A 22,308-nucleotide genomic window follows, 5' to 3' on the forward strand; every position below is an offset into this window, starting at 1 on the left:
TCCTCCATACGGATTAAGTGACCTATCCACCATAACCTATTGAGCCAGATTTTATCTACAATCGGACGGTCATGGTATCGCTCATAGATTTCGTCATTATGTAGGCTACGGAATCATCCATCCTCATGTAGGAAGCCAAAAATTCCTCGGAGGATTCTTCTCTCGAACGTAGCCAATAGTTCGCAATTTTTCTTGCTAAGAACCCAAATTGCCAGGGAATACATAAGGAAGGACTGGCAAGATCATTGTCTTGTACAGTAAAAACTTTGACCCTATGGTGAGACGTTTCGAGCGGAATAGCTTTTGTAAACTGAAATAGGCTCTCTTGGTTGCCAACAACCGTAGTTAGTTATCGGTTGTGATTTTTGACCCTAGATAGGAGAAATTATCAACGGTCTCAAAGTGGCATTCTCCTATCTTTATTCTTCCCGTTTGACCAGTGCGGTTTGATGTTGTTGATTGGTTGGTTTTCGGTGCTGACGTTGCCACCATATACTTTGTCTTGCCTTCATTGATGTGCAGACCAAGATCTCGCACCGCGTTCTCGATCTAGATGAAGGCAGTTTGTTCGTCTCGGATCGTTCTTCCCATGATGTCGATATCATCAGCGTAGGCCAGTAGTTGAGTGGACTTAAAGAGCATCGTACCTCTTGCATTTACCTCAGCATCACGGATCACTTTCTCGAGGGCCAGGTTAAAGAGGACGTATGATAGGGCATCCCCTTGTCGTAGATCGTTGTTGATGTCGAATGATCTTCAGAGTGATCCTGCTGCTTTTATCTGACCTTGCACATTGGTCAGGGTCAGCCTAGTCAGTCTTACCAATTTCGTCGGGATACCGTGTACAGTTTTATCCTGGCTATACTATCATAGGCGGCTTTAAAGTCGATGAATATATGGTGCAACTGATGTCCATATTCCAATAGTTTTTCCATCGCTTGCCGCACAGAGAAAATCTGATCTGTTGCTGATTTGCCTAGAGTGAAGCCTCTTTGGTATGGACCAATGATGTTCTGGGCGTATGGGGCTATCCGGCCTAGTAAAATAGCGGAGAATATCTTATAGATGGTAATCAGCAACGCGATACCTCAGTAATTGCTGCACTGTGTGATATCTCCTTTTTATGTATGAGACAGATAATGCCTCGTTGCCAATCGTCGGGCATCTTCAGCTGGTGGGACGTCCAACGCGCCGATGTTCTGATTGTTCAGTAGCTCATCAAAGTACGCAACCCATCGCTCCAGTATCCCCATTCTGTCGGAAATCAGATTTCCTTCTTTGTCTCGGCAGGATGAGCATCGTGGTGTGGTGTGCTGACTTGTTGGTAAAACTTGCGGGCCTGGTGCGGTTACTCCCTATACTTTTCGAGTTCACAAACCTGTTGGTTCTCCCAGGCTTCCTTTTTCCGTCTGAGAAATCGCTCTCCGCTCGTGATAAGTCTCTGCCCGTGCCCCCGTTCTTTGGGAATGCAACATTACTCGGTATGCAGCATTCTTCCGTTCCATTGCTAGCTTACATTCATCATCAAACCAGCCGTTCCGGCTTTTTTGCGGTTGGGGTGTGTTTATGGCCGTATCAATGATAACGTTCTTCAGGTGGTTGTGAAGATCATTTGTTGTGACTTCATCTCCAGGACCTCTGTTGACTGCGGTTATCGCGGCATCTGTTTCCCTCTTATAGGTGTCGCGGTGAGCTGGGTTGTGGATGGCTTCAGTATCCATTCTCACCTGATTGTCAGAGGGGATTATAGGTGGTGTCATAATTCGAGCTCGGAGCACCATACCAACGAGATAGTGGTCCGGGTCTATATTGGCCCGCCTATATGTTCTGACATTCATCAAGGCTGAGAGGTGGCGGCGTTCAATAAGCAGGTGGTCAATTTGGTTGAAAGTGGTTCCGTCTGGAGAGGCCCACGTATGTTTGTGAACCGCTTTCCGCGAAAACCAGGTACTTTCAACAACCACTTCGTGTAATACTGCTAACAGGATAATGCGAAATCCGTTATCATTGCTATCCCTATGTAAGCTATGGGAGCCGATGTATCGCCTGAATACGAGTTCCGCCCCTACTCGAATGTTGAAACCTCCAAGTATGATTTTGATATCATACTTGGGACAGGCTTCCAGGGTCCACTCAACTGCCTTTTAGAAGGTATCCTTCTCCGACTTTGCAGTCTCCTCTGTAGGGGCGTAAAGGTTTATGAGGTTTATATTTCTAAAACTAAGACTAAGAAACCTACTCTGAGTACATGGTTTACTGGATGACCGCTATAATATATGGTGTAGCGGCTCCCCTCCAGGAAACCGGTCCCTGTCCATCGCATCTCTTGTAACGCTGTTACATCAGCCTTATATTGAAACAGGGTATCGGGTAGCTGCGCAGCAGCATTGGGTCTGTACAGGGAGCGTACGTTCGATCAGAAAAGGAGCAAATCGTTAATCCGTTGTCGTTGCCGGGTTCGTCGTTGTCCGATCCATCGCTTCGTAACATCGGTTTTCCCAACCCCCAACCTGGAGGATCAGTTGGTACATTTCGTCCCGTTTTTAGGCGCGGGAGACTCGCTTTCATCCTTCTCCGTCTGCAGCTTTTCGTTAAGAAAGAGCTGCCTGCGGTCACCACGTGGAGGTGGAGATAGGGTTTGGTAGTAGAGCTGTTGGTGTTGGTTCAGCTGGCATTTCCCAGGTTTTATGCTCCATCGTGGGTACCAATCCACGTTTCGCCCTGGGACCTATACTACCCTTTGAGCACCTATATATAATATAATAATGTACTCATAATGGTTCTATTTGAGCAGATGTAACGACGAGACCTAGATACCATGCGCACGGACGAGGATGATTTTTTTTTCAGATTTTTGGGTTGGGTAGTTTCCGAGAACAACGGATCTTTGAAATAATGGACGCTTTTTGGACCATCCCACTCTTCCCTTCTGTGACCAATGTCTAAACTAATATCTGCTGCGAAAAGCGCTAAAAGTGGCCTTTCGTTTGATACGTCACATGGCTATACTCGTTAGAAAAAAAAGGATGTAGATATAGATTCACAGTTCCCAACTTTTCACCAAATTTCGTATCTATAGAAGTAACCGTTTCTGAGGAAATGGGTGTGACAGATACGCAGACGGACAGAAGGACAAACAGACAGACAACGAAACCCTAAAAGGAAGAAAATGGTCTAAACAATGGAATCAGATTTAGGCATATTCAGATTTTCGGGAGGAAGAAACATATGCAAGATTCAATGCAATTTTTTTCCAGTATCTACCGCAAACCTCTTGGTATTTTTCCTGCTTTTATTTTTCTATTTTCCCCTTGTTTTCTAAGGCATAGAAACTACTTCTGCTCACATCGAACTGCCTATTTCAATGCAATCTTGTATCTCGAATGTCGTCATATGTAAAATGAACCTTTTCCAGTAAATTGCCAATTTCGCACCACATTATCCGCGTAACGGTTAATCTTAACAAAGTGTATCAGGTGATATATGCTTTTTGCTGCACTACTGAAAATAGTGTCAGGTATCTCACCGTAGATAAGTGATCTTCACATTGTGTGCAGAAAGATACTCAAAGCTACGTTACTAGTGTCGAGTATCTTGCAAAACTTGTTTATTAATACATAAAGGAGAAAAAAATGCTCGTTGCACTTATAATGATCAGATAAATTTAACACAGTCAATATGCTGTGAAATATTCCACTAGATATTCAGAGCAAGAGGATTGGATTATCCAAGTGATCTCAATAATGTATGAAATTCAATTCGATACGATTGGATAAACTGTGACTATTCATTTGAGATGCTGCGAAGTGCTGTCGCTAATGAGATTTGCTTTAGAGGACACAATGTAATCTTCAGATACAATTTGAAGATTGTTACAAGTATTTGAAGAACTGATCGTAAAGATGTAGCCAAACATGTTATTATTGGTTGGTAGTTAAATGTATCTCCAGTGCATGCATTGATATTGTGTCAGATTATGCAATATTGTTAGATAGTCCGTAGTTTAGTAGATAACACAACGCACAAAAGACGACAGTTTTAAGAGTTTATTTTCTATTTTGCTTCTATTTCAGGTGCTTCAAGCGCGTCGGAAGCGAGTCCGTCACCATCAATGTCGCCAACAGGAACCAAAGAGACAATAAACGGTGAGTAGCTACTTTAGATATTTTCGTTAGAAAGTGCAATATATTGTTATCGCGAAACCTATCTTATCTTTTTTAACAACAAACCACTTGAAATCGTATCAGAAACATTTCTTTGCGATTGGAATCGCAGTAAGATTACTTTCTCTTTGGTCATTTAATTCCGAATAGGCTTCCGCGATTGCTTTCATGTTATCCGTCTCTTCGCCACTGAGCAATCAGTTCGTGACCCACCTCTCGACAAGAAGAGCCACACCGCATTTGCAGAATGAAGCCACCATCCAGTTGCATGGTTGTTGCATATCCAGATTGCAGTAAAAGTGCATTCGTGAATATTGAGAAGCATGAATTCTGCAAAATCATTGTTCGCTTGGTTGCAAGTTGGAGAAAGTTGTTTTTCATAGTCATCGCGAACGCGGTCAACAGTCGCATCGTCATCCCAGACGTAGCTCTGCTTTTAGTTCCACTTACTTCAATGTTTTTCTTTGTTGTTTGTTTACAATTGCAATTGCTTGTACTCCATATTGTATTTTTATTGCATTTATATGGTTGCGCTTTAGGTTTACGGATCTTCTTCATAACACTTGTGTGACGAGCACATAAACCTAGTTCAATTGGAAAATTGTGGAGCACACTTACGTGTTCTTATCGAACAATGTGGTCACCATATTATTGGTATAATAAAATAAAGTTTCGCACGGTACTCTTAGTGTTAAAAATTGGGATCAAATTATCTAAATTTCGGAGAACTAAATTAGTCAGAGAAAGTTGGGAATATACATTTTCCCAGAAAGATTGAACATTGATTTAAATATATCCACTATCTGAAGAGCCATAGAATATTTGCAAAAAAATGCGATCTTCAAATGGCCGAACCCATTCTTCTGATGTTTTTCAGCCTTTGTTCCGTTCACAAGCGGGGTCGACTCGTCGTGATCGGTTTCGTCATTTGGCTCTATCGAATGCCTGATCTGGGTGCAATCTCGAGGCTCTTAAATCCCCATTCAGCGTGTCAAGCCACCGTTGTTTAGGCTTGCCTTTTGGTCGTTTACCATCGACTTCCATGTTCAGACCAATCTTGGCAAGTGAATTCTCGTCAGCACGAATTGCGTGACCATACCATCGTAGACGCTTCTCTCTCGCACCTTTTCCACGATCGGGATATCCTCATTTCGGATGTGATCAAAACGTGTCACGCCACTACTCCAACGTAACATCTTCGTCTCTATTACCAAAAGACGCCGTTCATTGTCTTTTATAAACGGCCAACACTCACAACCATAGAGAGCGACAGGACGGACAACATTGCGTAAATGTTCGATTTGAGACGTTCGTTGATACGTCGATCACAAAGAACACCAGTTGTGGAACACCTCTTCATCCAGGATGCGTTAATGCGTGAAGCAATTTCATAACGCAGTTCTCCATTGGCTGATAGCGTTGACCCGAGGTATTTAAATCGCTCAGTCCTGGGCAGATCACTGCCGCTGATAGTGATTGTGAATATTTCATGGGGATCGGTCCTCAAAAATTCAGTTTTGTTTATATTCAATCTGAGACCGTGTTGCATGAGGCGATGATTCCATTTTTGGACAAGTTGCTCGAGATCAGTTTTGCTATCAGATGCTAGGAAAACGTTATCTGCATAAATCAGTGTATAGGGCGCTAGACGTTGGATGTCCTGTTTGACGGTATCCATAACAAGAACAACATAACAACCCGCCGCACCAGTTCTTCTGGTACTAAGTTTTGTCGTAAAGCATACCAGATGAGTTCGTGTGGCACACGGTCAAACGCTTTCTCTAAATCCAAAAATGCAATGTAAAAAGGCGATGCTTCTCACGGTGTTTCTCCATGAGTAACCGCGCAACGTGTATTGCGTCAGTAGTTCCGCAGTTTTTAACAAATCCGGCTTGATTCACGGTTATTTCAACGATTTCGCGAATACGGTTGTCAAGAATGCGTTCAAAAATCTTCATGGTACGGGAAAGCAACCGGATCGGACGATAATTTGAACATTCTGCTGGACTACCTTTCTTTTTAAGGTTTTGTGTAAACACAAAACCTTATTAAAATCGGTTTACCGTCTGTCTGTCTGTCTTTTTTTTTTTTTTCCGATGGAAGGTGGAAAGCTTCAAAAGCTACCGCAGGCTCCTGCCACACGGTTATGTGGGACTCTTACCCACTAAAACCACCTCCTTCTCCTTCCACTCTCCCCGCGGGACTCCCATTTGGTATTACGTCGCGGGGCTGGATCAGAATTTATTCTGCGCTCATGTCAACATTCGTGTTCCTCTCGCGTTCATTCTTTCGGATGACTTCCTCCTGCCTAAGCTTCTTTCCGATGGCTGTAATCACTTTTTCTACTTCGGTCCATATTCCCTTGGCTTTCACCATAAGCTCCATGATATTTTCAGGTGTAAAGTGCTCCCCGGTTGTAGCTTCTAATGTAGCTCTTTGGGTTTCGAATCTGGGGCAGTGAAAAAAGACGTGTTCTGCGTCCTCTGGAATGTTTACACACTGTGGGCAATATGGCGAATCATCGCGCCCAAATCGGTACAGATATGCTCGATAGCCTCCGTGTCCGCTCAAGAATTGAGTTAGGTCGAAACCTACTTCGCCGTGAGGTCGCTCGATCCATTTCCGGATATCCCATATGATTTTGTGAGTCCAACGGCCTTTTTCTGACTCGTCCCACTTCTCTTGCCATTCCGCGACAGTTTCAGCTCGTGCGAACTGTCGCCGACGGGCAGGAGATTCTCCGGTGAGGTACGTTCGATCGTAAAGTCGTTGTATTTCTTTCGCCAGAATCTCAATCGGGATCATTCCTGCTATCACGCAAGCTGCTTCATTAGAAATTGTTCTATAAGCGCAACATGTTCGGAGCACACTTATGCGATACGCAGCTCCAATCTTTCTTTTATTTATTATATTTTCCAGTGCATCTGCCCATACTGGGGCTGCATACAGTAGGATCGAACTGACCACCCTTGAAATAAGGAGTCGACGACTCGGCCTTGGGCCACCTATATTTGGTAGCATTCTCGCAACCAGCGCTCCGATGTTATATGCCTTGGTTGCTGCACCCTCCACATGCAATCTGAAATTCAACCTCTGGTCAATCATTACACCTAAGTACTTAAGTGCAGGCTTGGAATAAATTGTTTGCATTCCAACTTTGATCTTCATGGAAGTGCACTTTCTCCGCTTGGTAATAAGTACTACTTCCGTCTTATGCTCTGCGAGCTGTAGACCAGCATTCTCTAACCAGGATTTAATCTCATAGACTGCTTCATTTGCATAGAGCTCGACTTCCTCGAGAAGGCGTGCAACAACCGTCACACCAATATCGTCCGCGAAACCAATGGAGGCCACACCAGTAGGAAGGTCTAGGGTCAGTACCCCGTTATACATAATAATCCACAAGAGTGGCCCTAGGACAGACCCTTGCGGAACTCCGCATGTCGTTTGGTAGGATTTCATTCCTTCATCTGATTCGCAGCACAGAGTCCTATCGATTAGGAAGTCGGCAACAATACGCACCAGGTACTTCGCCACGCCTAAGTTAATTAGGGACTCAAGTATCTTGCTCCATCTAGCGGAATTGAAGGCATTCTTCACATCAAGTGTAATCACTGCACAACATTTGCCCTCGTCAAGTGCGGTCTTAGCAGTGTTTGCTACTAGGACAAGTGCATCCGTTGTAGACCTCCCCTTTCGAAAACCGAACTGATTTTCGGAGAGACCGCCATCCTTTTCGGCAATTCGAATTAATCTGTTATAGATTACTCGTTCGAATAGTTTGCCAGTATTATTTAGAAGGCATATCGGCCTGTAGGACGAAGCTTCACCCAAAGGTTTGTTTGGCTTGGGGACTAGAATTAATTTCTGCTTCTTCCATTGTGTAGGAAATACTCCTTCTTTAAGGCATGTGGTGAACGCCTCGGCAAACATATTTGGAGCTATTTTTACTGCTGCCTTCAGAGCTTTATTGGGAATGCTATCCAAGCCAGGTGATTTACTTCCAACAATTTTATCCGCAGCTTCGAGGACCTCCTTTTCGCTTACCGTGGGAACTTCTGCGGTGTCTATCTCGACAGTGGGAAGGTTAGCGGTACTCACATTCTGTGGGAAAAGATCCGTTACTATTTCATCAAGCAGAATAGGGGAAGAGATCGGTGGGGAGCGTTTGCCTTTAACTTTCGATATTACGGTTTTATAAGCGCCGCCCCAGGGGTTCGTGTCAGCTTCATTACACAGTCGCTTAAAGTGTTCGCATTTACTTTTCATGATGGCCACACGTAGTTTCTTCCGAGCGTTTTTATATTCTTCATGTAACTGCTCGTATCCAGATCGGTTTCTATTTCGCTGACTGCGCCTTCTGGCCTTGAGGCAGGCCTTGCGGCATTCTCCGATTTCAGAATTCCACCAAAAGTTCGGAACTCGCCTCTGTGATACAACATACCTTGGCATGGATGCGTCACATGCTCGTCGCAACTTCTCGCCAATCTGCAGAGCTTTATTTTCTGCGCTTCCTTCAAGCGCTGTATTTTGCTGCAAAACCTCTCCGAAAATCTCCTCGTCAAACCTATTAGCTGCCCACCTTTCAGCTCTCGTCCGACACCGTTTCACTCGTTTTCCATGTCTGATTTCAAAAATGATGGCCTGGTGGTCGCTATGTGTATATTCGTCACTGACATACCACTGCAGATCCTTAGCTAAAACATCGCTAACAAAAGTGACATCTATCACGGACCCCATTTCTCTCTTACGGAAAGTGTTCACGCATCCAGTGTTAGCCACTACAAGATTCAGACGAGAAAGAGCTTCGAGTAATATTCGTCCTCTTGCGTTCGTTTCTCGGCTGCCCCATTCTTCAGCCCATGCGTTGAAATCTCCAGCCACTATCTTAGGACTATGGTTTTGTGCGTCTGTTGCTAACCTCTCCACCAAAGAATGGAACTCCTCTGTCGTAAGGCTTGGAGCCGCATAACAGCTGTAAATAGATATTCCGCCTATTTTTGCTCTAGTGAAGCCATTCTCGAGGATCTTGGTGGTTCCTTCTATGGCCCGATTTCCGCATGTCCATATCGCTGCCTTTCCGCTCTTATCCGCGACCCATACTCCACTGTCTAGGTTTTTGTACTGCTGGCAGATAATAGCAACGTCGATTTTGTTTTCGAATATCGTCTGGGAGAGCAGGTCCTGAGCCGCTTGGCAATGGTTCAGGTTTAGCTGTAGGAACCTCATTTGCGCGTAGTGTTGATCGCCTTCCTATACACCGGACATGTGCTGCTGCCTGTGACATGGGCGCTGTCAATGTCGTTTATTTGCCTACAGAACAGACAATTGGGTTTTTCTTCGCAGGCTTTTGCAATGTGGCCTTTATTTCCGCATTTACGACACAGGTCGGACCTATCGTGAACGCTAGTACATTTCTTCGCCACGTGCCCAAATTCCAAACACCTGAAGCATCTTTTTAGAGTTATCTGCTCTCGTAGTCGGCAGACGACCCAGCCAATCCGAACTTTGCTGGCTGTGATAGCCCTTTTGGCCGCTTCAAGTGTTAGGCTTATGGACGCAGTTTGTGTGCCGCCATATGCCTTCCTCAGCCGTAAAATATCTCGCTCCTGGACCGACTGTATTCCCAACTGGGATCGTAGCGCTTGACAGATTTCGTCCTTCGTTGTGATCTCGTCCAAGTCTTTACACTCAATGACCACACGATTTTGACTGAGCTTCACTTCTGCTGCCTCACCCAGTGACGACTCGATTTTTTTCTGCAAGTCTTCTGACTTGTTTTCGCCTGGTTTGAATTCCAGCAATAGGTCGCCCTTCTGTGTTCGCCTTATGCGGTTCACACTTTCTCCTAGCTCCATTAACGAGGTGTCTGTTTTGACCTTGCGCAGAATATCAGCGTACGTAAGCTCACTTGTTTTTGTTATTATTAGCGCATCAGGCCTGCTTCTCTTCTGCAGCTTTTTCTTCCTTTCCACCTTAGTCCAAGTGGAACCTTGATTGGAGTTACCGTCTTTCGCCGTAGGCTCTGGTAGTCTTTCGCGAAGTTGCCGTGGAGGCGTTTTCTCCATTTTGCGTTTTTGGCTACGTCGAGGAGATTCTGGTTCCCCATTAGACTCTCTCGGTCTTTTACGGAGCTCCGGAGTTTCCTTAATAGTGAAGGGGCTGCCCCTAGATGGAAGCAGCACTCTAGGCGTTGACTGCAGTGCTGCAGTTTCTCCCTGTTTCTTCCCTGCACTACTTTGTTTTAGTTCTTCTCGTACTTCAAGATACGCAGCTCTAATAGCACGCACTTGGTCTTTAATCGCGTGATGGACATTATGCCGAGCGTTTACATACTCCATGAGGTTTTTTATCATTGCCCCTAGCTTAGTTATCGGCTCCGGCTCACTACTCGCATCCTTAATCGAGGCGCGTTGGCTAATTTTGTCAGCATTATCGGGCTTTGCTGCCGGGGATCGCATGACTCTACTGCTCCTCTTAAATGGGTCGCCTCCAATATTTACCAGTGGCGTCTTCTCGCCGACGCCCTTACTAGTGGGGACCAGGCTGGATGCTGTGTTAACATCCAACGTCCGGGCGGATGTCTCTTCTCCGGGTTGTTTAGATTCACCTTCCATTTTTTTTAAATAATCTACTAATCACAACAAATCAAGCAAGTTACCTACCGTAGCACTGTAGCGTAGCACTGCATTCCATAGTGTTTGTGAAGATATCTAATATGCTGTAATTCTTGACGAATAGAAAATTCAAATTTCGCTTTTAGTGGGATTCAAACCCAGGGTGGAAATGGAATTAGAATTCAAAATTTAAAATGTTGATAAAAAATGCGGCGTCCTTACTCGGGCTTGAACCTGAGTCTTCGTGGTCGACGGGCAGACAAGCTCGCACCGCACCACGTATATCACTATCGTCAGTTGCCTTTTATATTCACTAGTCAAGTTTGTAGCCGCTAATACATTCAGTAAACGGCTAATTAATTTCTAGCTCAATACAGAGGGCAAACAAAGGAAATGAAATGAACAAAGAGAAAAATTATCACTGAAGAGTCAATGAAGAAGAATTTCTTGCAAAGTACTCAGATAATTATACACTTTTGTTTGTCACTTTCACCTTATTCACCAACTTTCACTGTTTTTTGTTTTTTGTTGTGCTCACTGCTTCCAAAATTGTTATTTAACACCAAATAGACGCGGAGCGTTTTAAAGCTCGCCCAGCTCAGTCGACTGTTGACGTCCTTATTAAAATCGGTTTACCGTCTGTCTGTCTGTCTGTCTGTCTGTCTGTCTGTCTGTCTGTCTGTCTGTCCGTCTGTCTGTCTGTCTGTCCGTCACACGCATTTTTCTCGGAAACGGTTACAGCGATTGACACCAAATTTGGTAGAAAGGTGGGAACTGTGAACGCTCACGCATACAGTGAGTTACATCCTTTTACGTTGAATTTAAGGGGGGGTCCCCATACATGCAAAAGGGGGGTGTAATTTTTTTTTTTATCAAATATAGTCATGTGGGGTATCAAATTAAAGGTCTCGGTTAGTACTTTTCGAAAACAGGCTTAGTTTTGACATTTGTTGGAAAGGTGGGGAGTGCGGGGGGTTGAAAGTGACCATTCCTTTACGGGGGCCATTCTCAGAAACTACCCAACCGAAAAATCTGAAAAAAATCAAGAGGCTGCCACTATATGGTGCCTGGGCTCCGAAATACCTTCCACACTGATATCTGCACAAATAAAGTTAATAATAGTATATTACTATAATTTTTAGTAATTCGCTGCAAAACCCCCCTTAAGTTCATGCTAGGACGACGAAATTTCGCAACAATATAGGGTGTAACATAGAGCATGATGTTGCCAAGTTTGGTGGAAATCGCACTATTGCTAACAAAGTTATAATACGTCAAAGTTGTCGCTTCTTTGCAAATTCAAGGCTATAAATGTCAATATCATCCGAAAGTGGATATTCTCACATAATATTGTATATGCATATATTACATGCTACGTACTAAGAAATGCACAAAACCTTTCGTAACTGAAGCGTCCAGCTTCCGGTTTCCCGACTTGTTTTATATTGGAACAGTGAAACTATCTTGCCAGTCAGATGGTGTTCTTTTTTCCTGAATAACCCGATTAAAGAATTGACTGAGCCACATTGTTGGGTCCCAGCTCTTCGCTTTCCAGAGTTCAGATGCGATGTCGTCAGGTCCTGTGGCTTTCCCCAATTTCATTCGTTTTCTTGCCTCCTCGACTTCAGTTGCGCTGACAGTTAAGCCCATGGTGTTTCAGGCACGGATTGATTTTGTGATCACAATCAGAGCCTCGCTGAGACAAGCAACAACGGTACCAGTCTATACCAAGTGCATGGCTTAGCATTCATACTGGTGGATGCAAGAATTACCTAAATCTCTACCAAACTATGGAGTACGGCACCCGTGTTGAAACGCAACACCACGCCGAGGCCCGAATGTCTCTTCTCGCTTGAGCATAACCACAGCCCCCATGAAACTTCCACTAGGGGGCCAAGCTGTACACACATACAACAGGAGTTCACCCGAAGTATGAGAATCTAGGAGCTATCCCGGTTCGAATGGTACCAGTATACCCCTGGTAAGGTTTCGTGGCCAATTACCACTTCAGATGAATCCCCGTGCAGACCCGGGTCTGATCGCCCTGCTTAGGCCTTTGCAGCATTCGCCTACTGCATCACGACTGGCAAATCACAGTGAGTACAGCGTCTCCCGGTGCCACCACTATGGAGGTTATCCTTGGCGACTTGGTTTTGGTTTGGACGACAGGGTTGCCGCCCTGTCTTCCTCACCGCCACCTCTGAGCACCAGCTGCGCTGACAGGTGGAACTGCTCTGAATGTCGGCAATGAATAGGATGAGCAAATTCTTCAGTTGAAATCTGCTCAAAGCATTCTAGCCACCTATTCGACGGTTGGTAAGCAAAGTATCGCTCTTGTCATTAACGCAACAGAAGTGTTCGATATCCTGTGAACGTTCGTTACGGCTTTTAGCAAGTCGAAATAGATCTCTCTCGCCATCCCGATTGTCCAGTTTATCGTAAAGATTTTTGTAGTGGTTCGCTCGGGTGACAGCAACCGCTTTCTTTGCTTCCCGGTTGGCATTCCTATAAATTTGCCAATTAGCAGGCGATTTATCGTCGAGAGATTTATGGTAGAGGTGTTTCTTTTCACGGACCTTCATTTCAACATCATCATTCTAAAGCTAAGCATCTCGATTGATGTACCGCTTAGTGGGCTTGGTGACCCCGAGGCTTTCAGGGGCCGCTTTGTGGATCGTGTCTTTCATTTGGTTCCACGATTCTTCCACATTCGTAATGGTCGGCAATCGTATGAGTGAGATCGTTTCTTCTTTCTTTTCACCGAATCGCCACCATTTGATGCGCCGCGAGCCAGTGCGTTCCTCACGCTGTTTTATCGGTGGCTTAATTCGCAGGACAGCAATCAACGGTCGATGTTGAGGTGCGATGGTTTCATAGGGAATAACTTTGCAATCAGCGCCAGTGGTAAAATGTCGGCGTCTTATGAGAATATAATCGATTTGCGTTTTACTGTTCCCACTATAAAATGTAGGAAAATGAGACAATCGTTTGATGAACCATGCATTCATAAGTACAAGGTCATGGGTGTCCGCAAAATCGATTATACGCTCGCCACCCTCATTGCGCGCTCCGAACCCCTTTCTCCATGGCACCTCTTACCGTCTGCCTTTTCACCCACATTAAGGTCGCCGGCAATAATAATATAGTGGTCAGCAGGCACGTGACAACTCTTTTCATCGAGAAGTTGCCAGAAGGCATATTTCTCGGCGTCAGGTCGACCTGTCTGTGGTGCGCAGAAGTGAATAGTGCAATTAGCTGATATAATGGTGAGCTTAATCAGCCGATCATCAAATCGTTCGACTTCTTTAATGGCATCACGGAAACCCTCTGATATTGAATGTGTGAGTTACCAAAATAGAGAAGTTTATAGCCATTTTTACCGCGTTCGCGTTCAATGTCGCAGCTTTCGGCACCAGACCATCGGGTTCCTTGCAGAGCGTAGATATCAATGCGCCTTTTCCGAAGGGCTCTTGCGAGTTCCTCCGTCTTTTTAGTTACGGTACCAACATTTAGCGTCCAGACACGTATTTGTTTTGTTTGTTTTGTTCGGACTAATTTGCTTATGTCCTGACGCCGTCCATGCTTCAAGGACCCTTGCCCATTTCTCGACAGGACCGGGACCCGTCCTACCGCGTGGACTGAGGTGGATGCTGTAGCATTTCTCCGAGGCTTGTGACTCAATCTAATCATCATGTTTGAAACGACATTGTATGCATTTTCTTGTCGCGGGGCCTGTCACCAAGAGAGATCAGGAGATCATCTCAGCATTTTATTTTTGTTTTACCGAAGATAGTACAGAGTACGTTGCCCCAAACCCTCCTCCTTTACCTGGGCTTGGGACCAACATACTATGTTAATAGCATGGCGGAGTTAATGGCCGAACCCATTGATCTAATCATTCTCAGATCTCACCAAATGGTAAATATTTTTAATTGCATCCTCACCTACTAAATATGTATTCGTTCGCGTCATCCACATTTCGAACAATCCTCTACTAACTCCCAACAAAATAATTGCAATGGGAAATAATGAGAATTTCAAGAGGTTATGTGAAGAGGTCGTGCCTCTGCATCTTTTCTCCATTAAAGATTGCCTAGTAAGGTCTTGCAGAAAGCGAAGAAGACATTATATTGTGATATACCTAACGATCGCAAGAGAAGATATGGTTGCAACCTACAAGTGATGCCAGCGAGCTGCAGCTTCCAAAGGAAAACACTAGACATGTCTTTGGCCGGGGTAATTTAGTCGTAAAACTTTTTATTTAAATTTTATAAGAGGTTAAAGTGCTCCGCGAATATCTCAAGACATGAAGTATTCCGAACGATTGTTGATATTTCCGTAGAAGGCAGGCAGGCTGGGCATAGTGACATGGACAAAGTTTATGAACTTTCGCCACAGGAAATTGACGTTTTGGTCACGCAATTTATTAAGATCGAGAGGATTGGTCGATGCAAGATGGAGACAAGTTGAATTTCCTTTTGAGAAATTTTAAATTCAAATGTGATAAACATACAGAAATCAGAAAAATTAAATTGAAAGTCATGTTATGTTGAGGTGAGGGCAGGTGAGTATCTCATCTTTTACAAAGTCGAGAGTCGCTTATTACGTAAGGATGGGCAAATTTATACAAGTGCAAATTGGCCAATTCAGTAAATCTGAAATGAAGTGAAATATGCAAAGGTTAATGCAAAAATGTTATTTCCATTTTTTGCAACCCTAATTACAAAATAAGCTGCGTAAACCAGAATACCAATTACAACACCACAAAGACTCTGAGATGTAATGTGTGCCTTTTATACTCATTCAAAAGTTAAGTAAATTTTTCCAGTAGGCTATTGCGCTTACGTTCAAAGTGAACTCTGACTCCATTCTATTAATCATGCTGCATCTTTTTCTCGTTGGTAACGAGCAAATTGAATCCTGATTACTAAATTTGCAATTTGTTACAGATACACATAACTCACGCCAGATGATACCTGTCGTCTTTTTAAATTTGAATAACATTTGGAAGCTCTACAGGCAGCAAAAGAAATAATTCTGTTTTCACACAGGTTCAACAAGAATATTCTGCGGGATATTTTTTTTCATAGATAGAAATGACACCCCACTGATTTGATAATTTTAAACTCAATAAAATTAGGCAAAATTATCTCAAAATTGTTTATTGCTAATACCAAAGTTGAACCAGGTTTTGCTTCCAAATGATTGATTTGACCTCTGGCAAATTGGAATATTTGGTATGTGGGGCTATTATGAACTTCATTAATGAAACTACCCATGGTGTTTATAAATTTCTCTATAATTTGTATTTCCACATATTTGTCTTTCATTAAGTCTTTTAATTTATACTAAACTTTAATTGTGTAGTGACGCATACCAAATCGTCCGCAGTTGTTTCCCTCATCGTCGTATCGCTGGAGATTGCAGTAATTACAATTAATCACATCTAATTTCCAAGTTTTTTTGCATCACGTAGTTGTTTAAGTGACTCATGAGTGCACATGGAAATGAAGCAGGGTTATACGTATGCGAGAGAAGTTGTCCGCAATATGGATCGTGAGTACGGCCTTCCGCGAACCTTAATTCATAAGGTCTACCTAGGACAGCGCGGTACTTTTATGTGACCTGAAGATACCACAGCGAAGTAGAATTCTATACAGGACGTCCGGAGTTGGGGGGTGCACCTTGACCATAGCGCTGTCAAAAAAGAAGCATACCTACTGGAAGAATTGACATATGCCTTAAGAGAGGACGGCATTTGGTCAAAATATACTGCCCTAAATACGCGTGGGTGTAAGATTTCTACCCACTGAACTTTACTCCGACTCCACTCTCCTCTCCAGCGGGTGGAGTTATCTCAGTCCAAGTTGGCTTTCATCCGTCTATTAGTGGCACTCATAATCGTGCTTGGTGGTCCCTACCGACTTTCGCAATTAAAGCTGGATAGATCCAATCATAGAGTTGATCGCAGCCAGCGTTCTGCGCTCCAGATCTTCCAACACTTTACCTAGAGTTTCATATATTTTTTTCTTCTTTTTCACAAATTCCGAACGATGGAAAAATACATGTTCTAGTTTCTCCGGGACTCCATTGCAATTTGGACAATCGGTTAAAATGTCCAATTTAAACCTGTGGGGCAATATCCTCTACGCCCAGTGAGAAACTCTTTCAGATTATAAATAACCTCCCTAACCATGATGATGATAGAAATCAGCCTGTGCGTTTCCTTTCTTTTGCGTTTTTCTTTCGGCGTTCTTTCCCTTCTGTAAAGGAGAGATAGATATCAAACTACTCCGTCTGCTCCAAAATTCTGAGACAATTCTGAAGGCACAATACCCTCTAACGATTCTCCTTCTGTAGGCTGGTCTTAGTTTATGGTCATTACATGAGATCTGAAATGCCTTTCCCAAATCGGAGGTATACAGAAAAAGATGAAGTTTACCACCTTGGCTATAAGCGGCCTAGAAGTATACCGCGGCTCTCCTTCATTCGGCATTATTCTTGCCGAAGTCATATCCGCCGTTTTTTAGAAATGAGCTTCGGCCATCATTCCCAAGCATTTGATAATTGGCTTGGAAGTGATATTGGGTTGGGGAAAAAGAAATTTGTGATCGAAATTTGACGCTTGATTTAACATACTTAGAATTATCCGATTTAAGTCAAATATACGCGCCTCTTTTGAGGCTAACTTACTAGCACCAACAGCGTTTTGCATGGACCGGAAGAGATGGTAATCACTTAATGCCAGATCCGGACTGTACGGTGGGTGCAATAGGACATCCCATCCGAGCTCTCTTCTGGCGGGTCATCAAAGATGTGTGAGGCCGAGCGTTGTCCTGGTGGAACACAACACCATTCCTATTGACCAATTCTGGCCACTTCTGGCCAATCGTCTGCTTCAAACGGTCGAGTTGCTCACAGTAGAGGACCAAATTGAGGGTCTCACCATAGTCTCAGCTCATAGTGGATGATTCCCTTCCAATCCCACCAAACACACAGTAAAACCTTCCTGGCCGTCAATCCCGGCTTGGCGATGGTTTGGGCCGGCTCGCCGCGCTTCGACCACGATCTTTTTCACTTGATGTTGTGGTACTCGATCCACTTTTCAACACCAGTCACCATCCGCTTCAAAAATGAGTCGAATTCGTTCTGTTTCAGCAGTGCATCGCAGGCGTTGATTTGGTCCAAGAGATTTTTTTCCGTCAACTCGTGTCGCACCCAAACATCCAGCTTTGTTTGGAATCCAATCTTCTGCGAATTGTTCCAAACGGTTTTATGGTCTATACCCAGTTCCTGGCCAATCGAGCGAATGCACACATGCGAGTCTACTTGGATGATTTCGACGATTTTATCGGTTTCTACGACGATTGGCCTACCAGTACGGGGTGTATCTTAGACATCCACTACACCGGAACGAAATCTATCGAATCAACGCTGTGCTGTGCGAACCGTTACAGTATCGGGCCCATAAACTTCACAAATTTTTTCAGCGCCTTCGTTGCATTTTTACCTCTCAGGTAGTAAAAACGTAAAATATGATGAATTTCTTGCTTGGTGGACTCCGTTTTTGACGCGCTATAACTTGAGACTGAAACATACGATCACAACACTGTCAAAGAGACACTTGTAGCACAGATTGTCGTCTTCAAATCGCCGTCTAATATGACCGGATGCGATAAGTACAACACAATATATGTTTAAGAGCCGTCATCTATTGACAAAATACGACATTTCTTTTTCCCCAACCCAATATTATGATTGGCAATCCTAATGGTAGTGCAATTTCGCTAAACGCACATAATGACGAGCAGCAACTTCTAGATACTGCTATTATGTACAACCAGCGGTATATCGACGGCTTTATCCATCACCGTGGTTTTCTTCAAAACCAGTATATCATTGTACACGATGTTCCACAGGAGTAGGTCTAGTATGAAGTCCTACTGCGTGGATTCATCGTCGTTGTCATAACAGAGTCTTATTTTTGTTAAATAGCTTCCGACAATTGCAGCGTGATATCATAATCCCTTCCCGTGAGTTACATTGAGTTGGTAGCATCAATGGTTGACCCAACACACACTGTTAACCTGAAAGGCCTGTTTGGTCCTTAACAAGTGGGAGCAATCCATTGTAATTTACTACCTCCGACATTTTCTCCGTTGTCTCTAGGAGAACTCACGTTTCCACGTCTGCTCAAACAATGTGAAACAGCTGCCTATTTTCGCCCAAACAAAGCCGTTGGTCGCCAGACTTATAACACATTGTATGCTTTGGCGATTACTCATCCATATCGCCGCTCTGCCGTTCTCTGAGGCTCATACACCTCCGCCAAGTTTTGTGATGGCCAGTTCATCCTAGATTCAGCGGAAAATTTAAAAAAATGACAATGGACATCAAAATACATGCCATTCTTATACCAGCTCAAATAAAGTTAATAATAGCATAATACCATCTTCTAGAAATTTACCCGCAACCCTTCTTAAATTCATTTTGGAAGTATAAAATTAGGGATGCCTTTCTGTAAGATGGAACTCCACCTGATTGTAAGCACCTTAGAAGTATACGGCGGCCCTTCTATGTTCAGCATTACTCATTTCAACGCGATACTCGCTGTAAATGTTTGATCGCGAGCATCCTGCACGTGTTGTTTAAAATTGGGCTTCTCGTCGATTTTCGATCCCAAGTACGTGAAGGTCGCAGCACTTCTTACTTCAAATCAGTGTAGCTCACCATCTTACTTTTACAACTAATGCTATATCGTCGGCGTAACCTATTACCATAACTTTTAACTATACATAATGTGCCACAGCAGCGGGGGGGGGGGGGCGATGGAGTCTTGAGGGGCAGTAGGATAATGTGCTCGTGGGGTCCATCATCAGTGTTATACACGGATCTCCTTTCTGCTAAATAGCTATTCCACGACAGTAGCGAGATAGTTGAGAATACCAATTATCAGAAGAGATTTCTACAGTAGTCTCCAACTGGCTGAATTGAATTGATTTCTCAGCCCCCAGTATATGTTTTTTTTTGAGGATGCAGGGAGTCAGCATCTACGTGAAAGAAAGCAATTTAGTTCCAATCTTGCCGTCCACGGACTCCCCTTTTTTGGGTGTAATATCCAAGTTTTACAAAAAATTTGGCAATCAGTTTCGTTACGAACAATTACCACCTCTTGCCACTTTCGGTTACACTGCTCCCACTCTGCTTTGAATGGAACCGTAACTTAACATTCTTGAAATACCATTTTTTTTTTTTTCACGGGGGATCTGGCATCTCCTAGGCATGGATGCATCACATGCTTTTGCGATATGCCTCATATATAGAGCCTTTTTCAGAGGGGCTTGCTTAATAGGTTGGTTTAGTTACACTTCTATAAAGGTGCGCTCATTCAGAGCTTTTTCAGATCACCTTGGCAGTCTTCTTTGGTTCGCGGGTAGTTCAAAAATGATTGTTTAGTGATTGTTGTGGGTACAGGTTTCGCCGCACCAAGCGCGTATTTTTACCAAAAAAGTCAGCAGGATGAAGAGAAAGAGGGAAATCTGATTTCCGACAGAATGGGCATATTAGAGCGATGGGTTGAGTACTTTGATGAATTATTGAACAACCAGAACATCGACGAGTTGGAGCTCCCGCCAACTAAAGACGACGGATAAATACTGCCACCACCAAGTATAGAAGAAACAGTCCGTGCAATTCATCGGCTTAAAAATCATAATTCGCCAGGAGCCGATGGAAGTATAGCCGAATTGATTAAATATAGAGGTGACCAATTACACCAAGTGGTTTATCAACTTGTGCTCAAAGTGTGGGACTGTGAATCAATGCCTGACGATTGGCAAAGAGGGATTGTCTGTCTCATACATAAAACGGGAAATATCACGCAATGCAGCAACTATAGAGATATCACGTTGTTGAGTACCATCTATAAGGTGTTCTCCTCTATCTTGCTAGGCCGGATAGCCCTCGTTCGCTCAGAACATCATTGGTCCATACCAAAGAGGCTTCACTCCAGGCAAATCAGCAACAGATCAGATTTTCTCTTGCCGCAAGCGATGGAAAAGCTGTTGGAATATGGACATCAGTTGCACCGTCTTTTCATCGAGCTTAATGCCGTCTATGATAGCATAGCCAGGGTAAAACTGTACACGGTCATGAAAGAATTCGGTATCCCGACGAAACTAATGAGAGTGACTAGGCTGACCCTGAGCAATGTGCGAGGCCAGATAAAAGCAGCAGGATCACTCTCAAGACCATTCGACATCAACAACGGTCTACGACAAGGTGAGAAACTGATCCGTGATGTTGAGGTAAATGCAAGGGGTACGATCCTTTTTAAGTCCACCCAACTACTCGCCTATGCTGACGATATCGACATCATGAGAAGAACGACCCGAGCCTGCAAACTGCCTTCATCCAGATCAAATAGGCGGCGATTGGAGCGAGATCTTGGGCTGCAAATCAATGAAGACAAGGCAAAGTATATGGTGGCATCATCAGCACCAAAAACCAATCAACCAACAACATCAAACCGCACTGGTCAAACGGGAAGAATTAAGATAGGAGACTACAACTTTGAGACCGTTAATAATTTCTCCTATATAGGGTCGAAAATCACAACTGATAACAGCTACGACAATAAAATCTGCGCACGGTTGTTGTCAGCCAACAGAGCCTATTTCAGCTTACAAAAACTGTTCCGCTCGAAGCATCTCACCATAGGGTCAAAGCTCTTACTGTACAAGACTATGATCTTGCCAGTCCTCATGTATTCCTCGGAGAATTGGGTTCTTAGTAAGAAAAATTGCGAACTCTTGGCCGCGTTCGAGAGAAGAATCCTCCGAACAATTTATGGCCCCCTACATGAGGATGGACGATTCCGTAGCTTACATAACGACGAAATCTATGAGCGATACCATGATCGTCCGGTTGTGGATAAAATCCGGCTCAATAGGTTACGGTGGGCGTGTCACTTAATCCGTATGGATGAGGATGATCCAAGTGGAAAAGCCTATAAGGGCAACATCTATGGTAGAAAAAGAAGACGAGGCAGACCCTGCCTAAGATGGACCGATGGCGTAGGTCAGGACGCCAGATAGCTTTTAGGGATATCGAATTAGTGGAACTCGGCGCAAAACCAGGATGTCTGGAGTTCCTTATTAAGGCAGGTTTAGACCGGATACCGGTTGTTACGCCGTTAATGATGATGATGATGATGAGATAGGAGAAATGGTTCCTCTCGCATTCACATATACATCGTGGATCACTTTTTCCAGGGCCCGGTTAAAGAGGACGGATAATCGGGCATCCTCTTGTCTTAGACCGTTGTTGATACTGATTTGTCTCAAAAGTGATCCTGCTACTTTTATCTGGCCTGACATGTTGGTTAGGGTCAGCCTCATCAGTCTTATCAATTTCGTCGGGGTTGGTAAAACTTCCTGCTCCCAGTATTTCTCCAGTACGCAGATTTCCAGGCTTCCGTTTTCCGTCTGTGAAGTCGCTTCTCCACTCGACGGAGTTCGTGACAGGCC

At 43.9% G+C, this 22,308-nt stretch overlaps 1 protein-coding gene across 1 annotated transcript in view; it reads left to right on the top strand.

Annotated features, from left to right (window-relative positions):
- LOC119648843 (mucin-5AC) overlaps nt 1–22,308 on the top strand; it is a 303,326-nt gene that overhangs the window by 118,318 nt on the left and 162,700 nt on the right. Inside the window, exon 3 of the mRNA XM_038050718.1 lies at nt 4,074–4,145. Within this exon, the coding sequence (XP_037906646.1) occupies nt 4,074–4,145 (72 nt within the window). The remainder of the gene's footprint in view (nt 1–4,073; nt 4,146–22,308) is intronic.

Source organism: Hermetia illucens, chromosome 2 (genome assembly GCF_905115235.1).
Source record: "Hermetia illucens chromosome 2, iHerIll2.2.curated.20191125, whole genome shotgun sequence".
Classification (NCBI taxonomy): domain Eukaryota; kingdom Metazoa; phylum Arthropoda; class Insecta; order Diptera; family Stratiomyidae; genus Hermetia; species Hermetia illucens.